This window comes from Adiantum capillus-veneris, chromosome 10 (genome assembly GCF_014529385.1).
Source record: "Adiantum capillus-veneris isolate H3 chromosome 10, ASM1452938v2, whole genome shotgun sequence".
NCBI classification, from domain to species: domain Eukaryota; kingdom Viridiplantae; phylum Streptophyta; class Polypodiopsida; order Polypodiales; family Pteridaceae; genus Adiantum; species Adiantum capillus-veneris.
The window spans coordinates 87,526,431-87,540,923 of record NC_140940.1 but is presented as its reverse complement, the minus strand read 5'-3'; the positions used below and the strand labels follow the sequence as shown (position 1 = coordinate 87,540,923).

Genomic DNA, 14,493 nt, shown 5'->3' with positions numbered 1-14,493 from the left:
TGGACTGGTATTGTAATGGACTGGACTGCTACTAGACTGGACTTGATTGGTAATGAACTGGACTGGTACTGTACTGCTACTGGACTGGATTGGACTGGACTGGACTTGATTGGTACTGGACTGGACTGGTACTGTAATGATATTGGACTGGACTTGATTGGTACTAGACTGGACTGGACTTGACTGGTACTGGGTGGACTAGTACTGGATTGGACTTGACTGGTACTGGACTGGACTGGTATTGTACTGGACTGGACTAGTACTGGACTAGACTAGACTGCTACTAGACTGGACTTAATTGGTACTGGACTGGACTGCTACTAGACTGGACTTGATTGTTACTGGAGTGGACTTGATTGGTACTAGACTGAACTGGTACTGTACTGCTACTGGACTGGACTTGATTGGTACTGGACTAGACTGGACTTGACTGGTACTGGGTGGACTAGTACTGGATTGGACTTGACTGGTACTGGACTGGATTGGTATTGTACTCGACTGGACTAGTACTGGACTAGACTAGACTGCTACTAGACTGGACTTGATTGGTACTGGACTGGACTGGTACTGTACTGCTACTGGACTGGACTGGCCCGGTATTGGTGCTGGTATAATGTAATGTAACTATATATACTATATACTTAAATACCATATATTCTATATATACTATACTATGTCCATTTTAATTTTAAAGCGCTTAATTGGGAATATAAAAAACTATACTCTATACTATATATATATATATATATATATATATATATATATATATATATATATATATATATATATATATATATATACATATATTATAAATAATTTTTAAAACATCGTATATTTTATAACTCCTATGTTCATTTTCTTAATATGCGCGTATTTGGGGAGATTTTGAAAGCTCGATAGGTGAACAAATGGATTTGACAACATGCTGATTCAAATGTATCTTAATGGCTATGACTGTGCATATCTTAAAGAGTGAATATTCGAAATCTATTTAGAACAGTTTTCAATGAATGAATTAAATTTCGAACAGTTTTTAATGAACGTAGCAATAACTTTTTGCAGTTGCATGCTTTTACACTTTCTTTGTACCTTATGCACATTCTCTTCCTTCTCTTTTCGTCAATTTTTTTACCTCAAGTATTATTCCTCCTTGTCTGTCTCAAACATGACAGCTACAACTACAGCAATGCTTTCATGGACGATTAATGGTGCTCATATGGATTATAGAGTGTCATTAAGAAATGGAGAGCTTCTACTTAGTGAATATTTTCTTCAAAGCCTATTGCCTCCTTCTATTCAGTTTGAAGTCTTGCAAGCAGTCGTTCAGACAGGGAGCTCTGAGTCTAAGGTCAATGTGTTGCCTAGATGGGATCATGAAGATCAAAAGCATTACCTTCTTGACCATTCTATGTCCTTAGCTTACCACATTCTTCATTCAGATGGCTATGTTTATGTGGATGACAGTTTAGAAACAAATGAAGAAGTCGGTGATTCTTCTATGTTCACTACACCATGTAACAAAAGCTCGACTCCATCACATTTAAATGTTGATATTGATGGAGGTACAGACACAGTTGTTTTGGAGACAGTGGAACTGACCAGGTCACCAGGACCCTTTCAAGACACACAAGATGGGGTGGAGCATACAATGTAGGAGTATTCAAAGGATATATCCATCATTTCATGGATGAAAGACAAAGGTAAATTGTGCAGGTTGTCTAAACTTTTAGAGATTTGTGGAACTCCCAAAAAGTTTGACGAGCTCCCAAATTTTTATAATGGCAATGTTTGTTTCGAGCTTCCTCCAATTCACAACAATAAAAGGATGCTCGGTATGGAGCAGAAGTACGACGGTCACCTTTGGTCTTGCCCAACATTGACCAACATGGCCATAGATTGCACTGTGCGTTTGAGTTATTGTCTTGGAAGCCTTCAATGTTGCAGAGTGACATGCCCTTTTTACCTTGGTGAAAGGAAATACAATGATGCCTTCTTTCATGGACATCTGGACAGACAAATCAGCATGGGCTATCCTGCTAGCGAAGGTAAATCTAAAATAACCTGCCACTATTGTGACAGAACGGTCACTTGTTCAAATGGTTGCAAGTGTATGATCTATTATGTGATGCCAAAGGAAACAACAATAACACGTTTGGTGATCCATCTGGGAGTGCATGACCACAATGTACAGCCAGGTACTAGAAGGGCAGCTCTTGAAAAAGTGCGCAATCTTGTTAAGACAGTTTTAAAGATTGAGAAGGGGGGTCCTAGAAAAGTACAGATGTTAGTTGCTCGTCAAATGCTATTTCAATCATTGACTAAAGAAGATGATTTAGAATCCACTGATGTAGAGCTTAACCATTTTCTTGAGGAAATGATGCCCCTTGTTCAAAATAGGGGATTCAAAAGTATTTTGTCAAATGAGAAATCTAAACAGGGTCAGGTTGTTGGTGATGGATACGACAATATTCTATTGCTACAAAAACGGTGTGTTTTTCCATTCTTTCATGGAAGTCATTTTCCAGGCCAAGGTGGACCTAACGACAAATGTTATGTATTCAAAATGTCCACAAAAGGACCTGCTTCTGGAGTTGAACTAGTCAATAGAATGAGGCGAGGAGGGACAAGAGATTTGAGTAGTGCTTGGGTGAACTTTGATCATACTCATCGAATTGAAGGATGGGCAACTATGTTCTGCTCGGTTTATGATCCTAGGTAAGTGAATTTATAAAAATATATTAGATAGCATGTTTGATATAAGACACATGTTATTACTTATTTGTTCTATGTGTACATCATACGAGCATTGCAAGTGATTGCAATATGTGAATGTAAAGAAGAAGACGAAGAAACACAAATCTTGTTTTGGAGAAATTTAAACATAGTTATGGAGAGGTGTGGGCATGAACCAGCAGAATTTGTCGGATTTATGTCTGATGAAGCTGGGGCTAATTGGCTAGCAATATGAGTTGTATACAATGGTGGACGGCATAATGTAATGGAGGGAAGGGAGCGCTCGTGTCTTTTTCATTGGGAGCAGAGTCTACACAAACATACAAAAAAACATGTCGCTACATATAGACAAATGCATCACATTGAAATGTGTGAAGCATGGCGCTTAGCAAAGACTACAAATGAGGCCTCTCGTATAGCTTCCACAATACGAGAATGGTGGGTGATATATGTGATAGGGGATAATAAAAAGGCTTTAGAGAGATGGTTTAATTGATGGGAGCAACGGATTGCCCATTGGGGAAGCGCTGAGACAATGGTATATCAATCATTTTTTTGGTTCTTATTAAATACTTGAAAACAGAGATTTACATTTATATGGTTTTAATTGTTTTGTATTTATAGGTCAGTAAGAGTCCATGGGAGAGAGCTCAAATTCCAAGTATAAACTTGTCAGAGAGCATCCATGCTAGTTGGCTGGCAGGTGAAGGTGGTAAACGTAAAATCTCACTTTATGATGCATGTGTCAGTGATGTTTTGAATGCATATATTCAATGTGCAAAAAGATTGGGATACACCACAGGCAGATACATCGGAACGGGCCCTTCCATAGAAGCAATGATGGCCAATTCCAAACGTAGAGAATCTCCAAATCCAAATCATTTTACGAGTACATTAAAAGGCTTGGTTGCTGGTAGTCCTTTGTATGAGGAGCCTGTGATGGAAGGTGACAAAGAGACAGTACAACGGAAGAAGAAAACATGTGAAGTCGGTACAAGCTCACATAAACCTGGATATGTAATGGAAGCAAGACAACGAAAAACCAGAGGGAGACCACGGAGTATACATTTTGATAGAGAGGATAATGAAAAATTATATATTGTCACTGACAGTGAAGTAGGAGATAGCATTCCAGTGCAGCCTGGGGAGAATTCAACAAGGTGTATTCAAGAGGTCCAAGTTGCCCGTGAAGAGTGGGCTTTACGAAGGATGCCAGCCAATTGCATGAGGAAATGTTTTGGAATGGTAGGGAAGAAAAGTTGTGGTAACAAATTACAAAGCCGTAATGTGGGAATGGTTGCTCCTTGTTTTTGGTCTGAGAGAACTTTTAAAGACAAGACAATTGCACAGTGGATATGGTTCTGCAATTATGAAGTAGGCCACACACAAAAAGTACAGAGGCAAGTTAAATTCTCACCTGTCGTTCCTACTTTCTGGCAAGTGGATATTGGAACCAATTTATCAAAGGAAGAGAGTGACAGCTTGGTACAAAGTGGATTTCAATTTGCAGATTTTGCAACACCACTACGACGCATGAAAAATACAAATGCTACTCTTACACAAGGAGGCTCCAGTAGTAGCGGGAAGCATAAGTGGAGACATGGTATTTCCAAAGAAGCGCAAAAGAGATTGGAGTCAGCTGCAAGCATGGTTGCAACGTTCTTGGATGAGAAATTAGAAAGTGAACAACACATAGTTTTTTGAATATTGACAGAGAGTTGTTATGATGTACACATTAAGGTAGAACCTAGTTGCACCTGTCCCGATTTTCAGAAGAGAGAATCTACACATAAAGCATTTTTGGCATGTAAGCACATGTACTATGTGTATGTACATATTCTAGGGCTTCAACCAAAAGAGCACATGGTCATTCATCAGCCTGCACTAACTCCCACAGACCTTGCATTTGTATTAGGGAAAACCCGCAAGATAAAGCCTGTGGTGTAGTGAGCCTAAATCTTAGAGATTGCCCTGTAGAGGTATGCATTGAAGTAGATTTCTCTTTTGTATTAGATGTGGAGTAGCTTTTCTAGACATATGAGACTTTATTTCTCCTTTTAGTAAGAGAAGCATGCTTTGTGGTATCTATCTAGACAATTGTACAAGCTCACAATTAGGGCTTTTGGAATCTTGTACATGTTTTTGGTGTGTATCGTTAAAAGAGACTCAAAATCTTAAGCCAATTTTTTCTGAGATTATAGATCTTTTTGGTCGTGTATAATATTTTGATGTCTTTGTTTTGGATTAATTTTTTGGGTCGTTAGAAAAGGCTCTAAATCTAAAATCAAAAAGCTCGCAAAATTGGGTTTGATTGCAAACGCTTGAAATTGAAAGCTCGCAAATAAAATGCACTCGCAAGCAACTAGCCTAAACTAGTAAGCTCAAAGATGGCAATGGTGTGTCACTCACCACTCTACGCTTGCTGTCGTGGAGGATTCCTCACCGCGAAGAAGAAGGAGATGTTGCTACGCCGCGCTCAACCGCCTCGCCGCTGTCGTGTCGCCACAATGCTCCATCGCACACACACACACTCTCTCTCTCACGTATACACACACACACAACGAGATGAAGAAGAAAAAGATGGAGATGGAGCAAGAGCACTCTTCAATTGCACAAATGAGAGAATGAGTGAATTTTAGGTTTAGTTGACTTTTATATGAGCTCGCCCCATTCACACTTGGGCGCCTATGCTTAGCCAACTAATCCCTTGAATGTTCCAGTTAGAGTGTGTCTCTCATTGGTGATCACTCTTACCCTTTTCCTATTGGACCGACAAGCCCGGTACCCAACTCTACCAAATAAATAATACAGCATCCATTGTAGGTGATAAGAATGTGCGTGAGGATTAACATGCCCCCCTTCCTGATGTAGATTCCGTTCTTGGAAGCTATTGAGTTGAAGGTCGTTCATTGAGGTGGAAGAGCATATGAGATGAATGTCCTTAGCCTTCTTCAGTCACTGCAAAATCAAACAACATTGGCACAGTAATTGCATTCTCATATACAATTAAAAAGCATATGCAATTTTAGGCAGACAATTGATTGGTAGCAGAATTCTAAACCATTTATCAGCAATAAACATTAAATTGCAATATAATCAAACGCATAAACAGTTGTAAAGGTAAAAAATTAAACAAGTATGGGGTCGCTAATTTAACGATCGAAAGGTACTAAAGATCGACTATTAATACCATGGGCAAGCTTCTCAATTTTCTCTTGTCAATTAAGTTGTTTAATCGCGAGCCAAGTATTTCATGTCCAAGGGCTGACTAGAGGCTATACCTAGAAGATCTTGTAGTTAAGCTACGATAAAAGGAATTTCTCATGAAATCATCGCCTGACTGATTACTTTTTCTTTGACCCCCCAGAGTCTTTTCACAATGATTCAATTTTAATGTGCCTGCTTATTTTGTATGCCTTGGGTTTTTTGCTTTTCAAAAAGCTCCCACACTGGGAACCTCTAGGGCCCTAGTACCATAGGCGATACATGTGAGTGGAGTACCAAATCCAGCTGAGGTTTCTCTTCCAGCTTAGGATTTTACATTGTGGCACTTTGATTTTCTCTTTGTTCGTTTTCAACATTTTAATTTTGTAACTTTGGGGGGTCATATAACACTGTTACCCTCCCCAGGCTCATCACACTAGTAAACTCCCTTTATAATACTTAAGCTAAAGGTCAATAGGGACTAAGTTCACTAGAAAGCCCTAGTACATTTCACACAATGCTGCCTAAATTGGATTAAGAACCTAAGTAACCATTGATAATTAGGAAGGAGTCTTACCGTGTGGCGAGTGAGATTTTTCGAGCGAAGGAAAATCCGAGCAAATGAATAAGGAAACCAAATGGGCTTTGATAAGAAAGATGAATGAAGATCCGACTTTAATAATAGTAGGATCTTGAATCCCTAAGTAATCGTAGCAATATGATTGTTCAAAATTAGACTCTAGATTCTTTTGCACAGTTGATACTTGATGTCGAGCAATGAGAAATCCAAGCTAGTAGCAAAGCTATTACAAACCATGCAATGATCCACAACTACATTCAACACCATAATTTTTATTTTCACTTTAAATTTTACGGAGCAATCTAATGCAAGTCAACAATGCTCATACATTGATAGCCGTTTTTCGGCTTTTCATAATTGCCATAGTAAGTTACTCCACACTACCAAATTCACCCAAACGCTATGGCTATCCCTACCATTTCACTGTACATAGGCGTATGTGAGTTAGGGGCTTTTCCCATATCTTCTTAAAAACCCTCAGCTAGCTAGTCACTGGGCTAGTTGAGCCAAAAAAATAAAAAAATAAAAAAATAAAATTATATTATGGCCTCTTTGTGTGTAAATATTTCATTGTATATATGGCCTAAATATAGGGATTTTTTATAATTATTTTGGTATTTTATTTAAATATTTCTACTTAGGTGTGTGTTTTATTAAACCTATGTACACCTTCTTTCATCCTCTTACACCATAATTATATGTTTTGCCAATATGTACATACTCTAATCTCATATTTTTCCTTTATACAAATCACTCCCACATTTTCACCCTCACCCTCGTGAAAACAAAAAATTGATTTCTACTCATTGGTTACGTTTATTATATTATTTACTTGCATACCTTTTCCTCTTTCACCCAAAATAATTCAAAGAGGGACCATATCATATGATTCCAATATCTTTCCATATCCATAACTCCTCCATATTTTTATTATTATTTTTACTCATTATTCTAACACCATGTGCTCATTGAGCTAAAGTCCATGAATAGTCCATACACTAGTCCCACCATGTATATATTTCTTTATTCACCAATAATCCTCCTCCATGCATGTGTCAAGGGCAACTTGGATGCTTTGTATTATGATATGACAAAGGAGGGGCTCACTCTTGGATGCATTGTACAAATTCAACAAAGGAGGGGGCCACTGAAGACTTTTTGTGAAGAAAAAACAGGTCTTTTGGTGGGATTTTTAATATCCATCTCCACTCCGAATTTGGAGCAGTGGTCAAAAGAGAAATGTAGCCCACGCTTTGAATAATCACCTTAAATTTTTTCATGATTTTTAGAGCTACCAGCGGTGAGCTATGATTTTTTGAGTGGACCCCAGTCTGCCCACTTTTCTCACAAGTAGCCCTTAGTCTTCTCTCACCCTTCCACACACCTACTCACTCTTACACATCCCTCCCTCTCCTTCCCTCACTCAAACCTGCAATTTCCATGGCTTCTCCCACCCTCTTCACCATTATCCTTCTCTCTCATCCCTATAGTTCTTTTATGAACCTCTACATACATACACCCTCTCCATGTCTCTCTCTCTATTGCTTCTATGTTACAATTTCATTTACCTCTCCTAAAATATCTAAAATTCAGCATCTTAACCATGATAACTTCTGCAAATTGAGGATTTTTCATCAACAAATCCTCTTTTCATCTTGGTGGTCAACCGTGGCGGCGGCATAAAGAAGCGAAGAAGAAGAAGAAGACCAGCGATTATTTTTTCCACAATCTACACAAGGGTGAGTTCAAGCTTCTTCAAAGCTTCACCATCTCAATGATTCTCTTTTAATCCACCCCTCTTCCTTCATCAAATCAACTCACTCTACCCATTGTAAATGTAACATTAACTTTCTAGTGATTACTAACGACTAACATACTAACACAAAATAGCATTGACCTAACCATAAAAGACACCTCACCTCAAGACATGTATAGTAACTCTCTCTCTCTCTCTCTCTCTCTCTCTCTCTCTCTCTCTGTCTCTCTCCCCTTCCTTAAAACTTACTTTCACCTTATCTACCATCAATAATGCTCTCTTTTGAGCCCACACCCATGACTCAAGCAGACAAAGAAGGCCCGCAATGTTTTGATATTCAAAAAAATCATAATCCTGATTTGTTAGCTTGTAAATTAGGATTTTCAATAATCTTAATGAGGGGTCTCCAACCTATAAATAGGCCCCTCTCCTTCTTGTAAAACAACCTCCAACATCTCACATAGCACCCCAACACTCTATGCGTGAGGAGAGACTTAGGTGTAGCAACCACTTGTGAGCTTCACTCTTGGTGTGAGAGAAGCCTTCGAGCTACACATTGCAAGTGAGAGAGCGTGAGTTCCACATATCTCAAAACCACTATTGTATATGCTCCTTCATCATCAATAAATTGAGGTTTGGTGCATCAAAGGCGTGATTCGACGTTCAAATCTTCGTCCTTCCATTTGTGCAATACGGTTTGGTGAATTCAAGGTGACTTGTGTATTTTGAGTTTTTATCGATTGATCTTGATTTTAGAGAGTGTTTTAGTGTGTTTTTCATTGCCAGTTTTTTGTCCATTGTAAGAGGGTATTGTGGTGAGAGGTCTCCCACACCCTAAGACAGTGTGTGTGTGTGTGTTTTGGCAATGTTTAGCAATCACTAAGCATTGAGTGAGTTTTGTACAAGTTCTACGATAGCATCATAATGAACCATCTCCATTTGCAAGTCACAAATAAGGTATTACGCAAGATCCTTTCCTCTCTCTCTTCCCTTTGCTCTAGCTCTCTCTGGTCCATTTCATGTGTGTCTTGGTGTGAGGTTGCTTGTGTGTGTTGTGTGGTGCATCTTCTTGGTTGTGCCAAAATCTCTCTTGCGTCCTAGTTCGCATACCATAACTAGGTGGTGCCCCTATCTTGTTTGGGTTTGGCTGTGGGTTTGTTGTTGTGTTGTGCTTGTGGTTGCCCCAGCCCCAATTGAGCAGCACGGGAGCCTTGAGGGGTGTTTAGAGGTCGCCTCTCTTGTTGCCCGCCCCGGACCGCCTCAACATCTACAAAGTTTCTAAAACTGTACTAAGAGAGAATTGCAATATCTTATACAAAAAAAATAGAGATTTCTTCAGATTTGTAAGATAACAAGTGGAATATTTAGTGGAATATAGAGAACAACATAGAGATTCTTTTGCACAGTTGATACTTGATGTCGAGCAATGAGAAATCCAAGCTAGTAGCAAAGCTATTACAAACCATGCAATGATCCACAACTACATTCAACACCATAATTTTTATTTTAACTTTAAATTTTACGGAGCAATCTAATGCAAGTCAACAATGCTCATACATCTACAAAGTTTCTAAAACTGTACTAAGAGAGAATTGCAATATCTTATACAAAAAAAATAGAGATTTCTTCAGATTTGTAAGATAACAAGTGGAATATTTAGTGGAATATAGAGAACAGCATGTCGTGCCTCTGTACTCTAATGACAAGAAGAAATGCTATGGTTTTATCTCGTGACTATGAAGAGTCACACTCGTCATCAATAAAGACATTGCGTCTCTAAAACTTCTTGTGGGTGTCAAAATCGTATCGTATATCAACAGCCATGGTTTTTGCAATCCCCTCAACATAAACTGGCAACACACTTCCACACAAAAAGAAAAAGATAAGTCTCACAATCCACATGCAAGCAATACAAAATCTACATCCTAAAAGCACAAGAAATCTCAAATTGTTGTTTGAATCATTATCCATAATTTTCAAATACTAAACAATGATACAAAAAAGTGACAAAATAGCATAAAAGTATGATGGAAACATAAAATAGGTGGGGGAAATGAAGTGTAAGGTGGAATCTCACTAGTCATAAAAGGGGTTGACACGCGAAGGCATGTCACCCACATCATCAACATCAAGAGAGGTGGAGGCTCCCTCTCTGCTTCGCTTTTTAGGGCGAAATAATGGTTGCACATAATCTGAAATCAAAGTGTCATCAATGTCGACTGCTGCACACACATGCCCTGTGCCTAAGCATGCTGCCAATACGGGCGCTTTACCACATCCCAACTCCAAACAAAGACCTCCAGGCCTACAAAGAAGATCCACAAAACATGCAATAAAAGAGTGACTTCGTTGCAAGCCACCACGCCATGGCTCTGATGATGATCTGGCTAGAGAAGACTCTGGAAGATGGTGCATCATGTAAGAATCCAAAGGCTGCATGCCAAGCCGATTGAATAGTGGGGTGATCTCAACCACAAAGCAAGGTGGTTGCATGCCAACCCTATGCACCATAAGTAAGAGAGAACAATGACACTACACCACCACATAGACAATTAGAGGACAATCACAATAATAATAACACACCAAAATGAGAAACAAACAAGTTAATATGTAGAAGAGCATTACCTCAATCCGATCACCAAAGCTGTTACCATAACCATAAGCTCCATGATGGAGGACCACAATGCGACGATGAATAGCCATCTCTGATGCATGACAAAATCTCTCAACCCAACCAATGGTATCTCCTGCAAGAGGTTTCAAAAGTCACAATAGAAAACACACAGCAAAAATCAACAAGTATTGTATAAAACTATGAATGAAGCAAAAACCTGCCATAGAGACCATGATCAACAACCACCCTAAGTCTGACAAACTCGAATATTCAAGTTGCATGCCTGCACAAACATGATCCTCGCTACAAACATCCCAAAGGGGTACAACAGGGGAGGCTAATGGGGAACCACCAAAGGGAAGATCCAAAAAAAAATAAATCATTAGCCCATGCGACTGTTCTCCCACCACGCACGCACAAGGTCCCATCGAGGCGTGCATATCCCATGTGCTCATGAACACGAATCTCTGCCGGATGTCGAACACTGGCCCTAAAATCAGCAGCAATGGCTATGTAGTCCCCAAAAATGGCCATGCATCGTGAGTCAGGCAATGAGGACAGAGAAGACAAGGGAGTATCAACGATGTAAACAAAAGAAATGGTTTTCTTTGCAACAATCTCCCCAAGAGGTACTACGATACAAGAGACAGTACAAAGTGACTTAACTCCAATAAACGAACGAAACAAACAATTGCATCGTCACCATGCTCTCCCTCCATGTTTGCATCCACCCTAGTCTCAACAATCACCTCCTTTCCCTTGCGAGGAGTATTTGTAGCTTGAAAAAAGCAAAGAAACACAATATTACTGGTATGTATAACAAATAACTTTAGGAAAAAGATAATTTTAAGCTCTTAGATAAATTATGTTTGAGGCTATTTTGAGTAGCCATTTACCAGATATAACCTCATCCACTCTAAGAGGGAGAGGCACATCGACGGATGTGCCACCAACTCTCATAGTATCGTGAAGCTCTCTCTCTCTCTCTCTCTCTCTCTCTCTCTCTCTCTCTCTCTCGCCAATACATGCCCAGAAGCCATGATTATCCACCATGGACATGCCTCCATCTCCCAAGTAGTGAGCTGATGCATGGAAGGGGAGTACATGCATCCTTCCCCAGTAGATAGTTGTGCCCACGGCTTAGCTAAGAATGGAATCCCTGGTAGAAAGCCTTTTCCAACCAAGAATAATAGAAATCTAAAAAAAAAAAACAAAATAACATCACTACACACTTCGTAATTATGGAAAGCTTGAAATAAAAGTATGATGAGCTTGACCTATAGGCTAGCCGCCGCTGAGATGCCATGCGTACCGTGTCCACTTTCTTCATAACTTGCTTGTCAACATCTTTTGTCTTAGCTTCAAGAGAGGTCTCCAAAGGATAAAGATAGGGTCGTGTTTCAAACTTGAGCTCCTCAAAGTAAGAGGCAAGAGAGCAATCATGAGGCAACAAAATACCACCAGCAATGTTGCTCAAGTCCTCCACAAACTTTGTGGCCCTATCAAAAATCCTTTGTAGAAGGCCCTCTCTACGGATCCAACTACATAACAAGGAAGTTGACAAAAAACTAAAATAATCACAAAAACTAGAAACTCTACATCAAAGATTCTTGAAAGTCAAAAGCAACTTTACTCACATGTGATACACATGATCTCCTTTCTTTAAACCATAAGAGGATCTAGTAATCTTATCTGCCTCAAGCAAGGAAACCCATAACAGTTTGCTCAAGACAGAAGCATCATGCATAGCAATCAAGTTTAGTTTCTCAAGCGTAGCCCAACTATCAGGACCCCATTTGAGTGCAAGAACTCGAACCATCCAATCCGATCCAAGATTCGGATCAACAATATTTAGCAACTGCAATTTTTGAGGAACGAATAGAAAACCAAGTTTAAACAGCTATTACACTATGTGCAAAACACCAAAAACAAAAATAATTCAAAAACCTTCCCAACGCGCTCTCCATATTTGAGTGCTAAATCATTCAATATTTTCTCCTCCTCTTTTATTAGTTCTTCGTTTGTCATTGTGTGCCTAGCTTGCTCTATTCTTTGGCTCAATTCCTTGGACATTTGAACCTTCAACACATACTTAAAAATAATAATTTGCAAAAAACAAGCACATACTCTTTGGCTCAATTACTTGCATATTTTATCCTTCAATACACAATTTAATATATGTAATTTTCACAAAAAGAAAATATAAGATCGTTCCAAAAAAGCAAGCAAAAGATACTCACATCGTATAAGAGCTTTCCCAAGTATCGACGAGTAAGTGGATACCAAGGCTCCACACCCTTCGAGTATTTCTTACGGACTGCAGCAATCAACTTTTGATCTTTTTCTGGTAGCCCTGCTACATAGGCTTCATGATCTGCTGCACAAATGTGGGAGCAGTTGACAAGCTCATCCCTAAGATGCGTGACTACAAGGGCATGTGTATTCATGCTATTCCAAGGTCATATACAATATATACAAAGTCAGAAACAAAGCATAGAAAATTTCTACTAAAATATATAGAAAGTCATGAAGCTTACAAATTCATTCTTTGCAAGATACTAAGCAGAGCTATCTTTGGCACTCGAGTAGGATCAATAAATGTACAAAGCACACTACAATGTTTCTCTCGATCAACGGAGAATCTCTCTTTAATAGCAGCCATCCAAGCAATCGTTCTATGATTGCCCTCCCAAACATAGAACATTTTATTAGAGAGAACTTGAAGATTTGATCTTTTAGAAAGCTCAATTTCAAACTCTTTATGTATATCAACCCATATTGGGTCCCATGAAGAAAGAAGGTCCTCTGCAAAAAAGATAATCATAGGCAGAAAAGCACACTCAACTACTATTTATGAGAAAAACAAAAAACAACATAGAAACAAAAAGTAGGAAAGACCAAAGCAGAGAAATGAAATACCTGTCACATAAGCTTCCTCCTTCTTGCAATTCCAAACTGAAACAATAAAAGCTCCTTTTCTTGCATGTAGCCCTCCTTTGCAAAAGCAGCTTTCAATCCACTAACATCATCTCGTAAGCCTCTCACCCTTGCATAAGGGATCAATCGACATAAAGGAATTGGTGGACAGTCAAAACAACTGAACATGCGAGTACATTGAAGAATATCTTGACCTCTATGCATGTAAAGTTTGTGCTCTTCCCCTCTCTCAGTCTCTACTGCTACTTCATCTCTTACGACATAAGGCACTATTTGAAAACATGCCTCTTGTGGGACAAGAGATTCATCAAATTCATTTATGGAGCCAAGCCCCAAGTCCTGACTTTGCATCTCCTCCTCCTGTGTCTCCAAACCATCTGTCATATCTGTGACAGAGACTGCACTTATTTGATCACTGCTCTCTAAGATACTGGAAGCTTGAGTTGAAGAAAGCCGTCTCCCTCTGCGACCTCATCCACGAATTGAAGGACTTGCAAAACAAAACCAAAAACAATTTAATTACTTCACTAAAATTCCCTCTAGGCGTCCATGCCGACGCGCTCCCTTCTCCGAGCTCCCAGCTCCGAACTTGACTCCCAGTAGGTTCTCCCTTCTCCGAACGTTATCAGCTTGAGAGTTTAACTCATTAGTTAGTGCACTCAGTTAGCG

At 39.3% G+C, this 14,493-nt stretch overlaps 2 protein-coding genes across 2 annotated transcripts; both read right to left on the bottom strand.

Moving 5' to 3' along the window:
* Positions 1-10,349: 10,349 nt before the first annotated feature.
* LOC147449196 (uncharacterized) lies at positions 10,350-11,847 on the bottom strand. The gene is made up of 6 exons (XM_086522571.1): positions 11,784-11,847; positions 11,591-11,665; positions 11,105-11,170; positions 10,899-11,020; positions 10,782-10,805; positions 10,350-10,433 (listed from the first exon to the last, which is right to left on the bottom strand). The coding sequence occupies exons 1-6, from the start codon at positions 11,845-11,847 to the stop codon at positions 10,350-10,352; spliced, it is 435 nt and encodes a 144-aa protein (XP_086378697.1).
* A 673-nt stretch (positions 11,848-12,520) lies between these two features.
* Positions 12,521-13,334, bottom strand: LOC147449195 (uncharacterized). Its single transcript, XM_086521524.1, has 3 exons — positions 13,128-13,334; positions 12,835-12,966; positions 12,521-12,745 (listed from the first exon to the last, which is right to left on the bottom strand). Exons 1-3 carry the CDS (start codon positions 13,332-13,334, stop codon positions 12,521-12,523), a joined length of 564 nt encoding a protein of 187 aa, XP_086377650.1.
* Between the last annotated feature and the right edge of the window lie 1,159 nt (positions 13,335-14,493).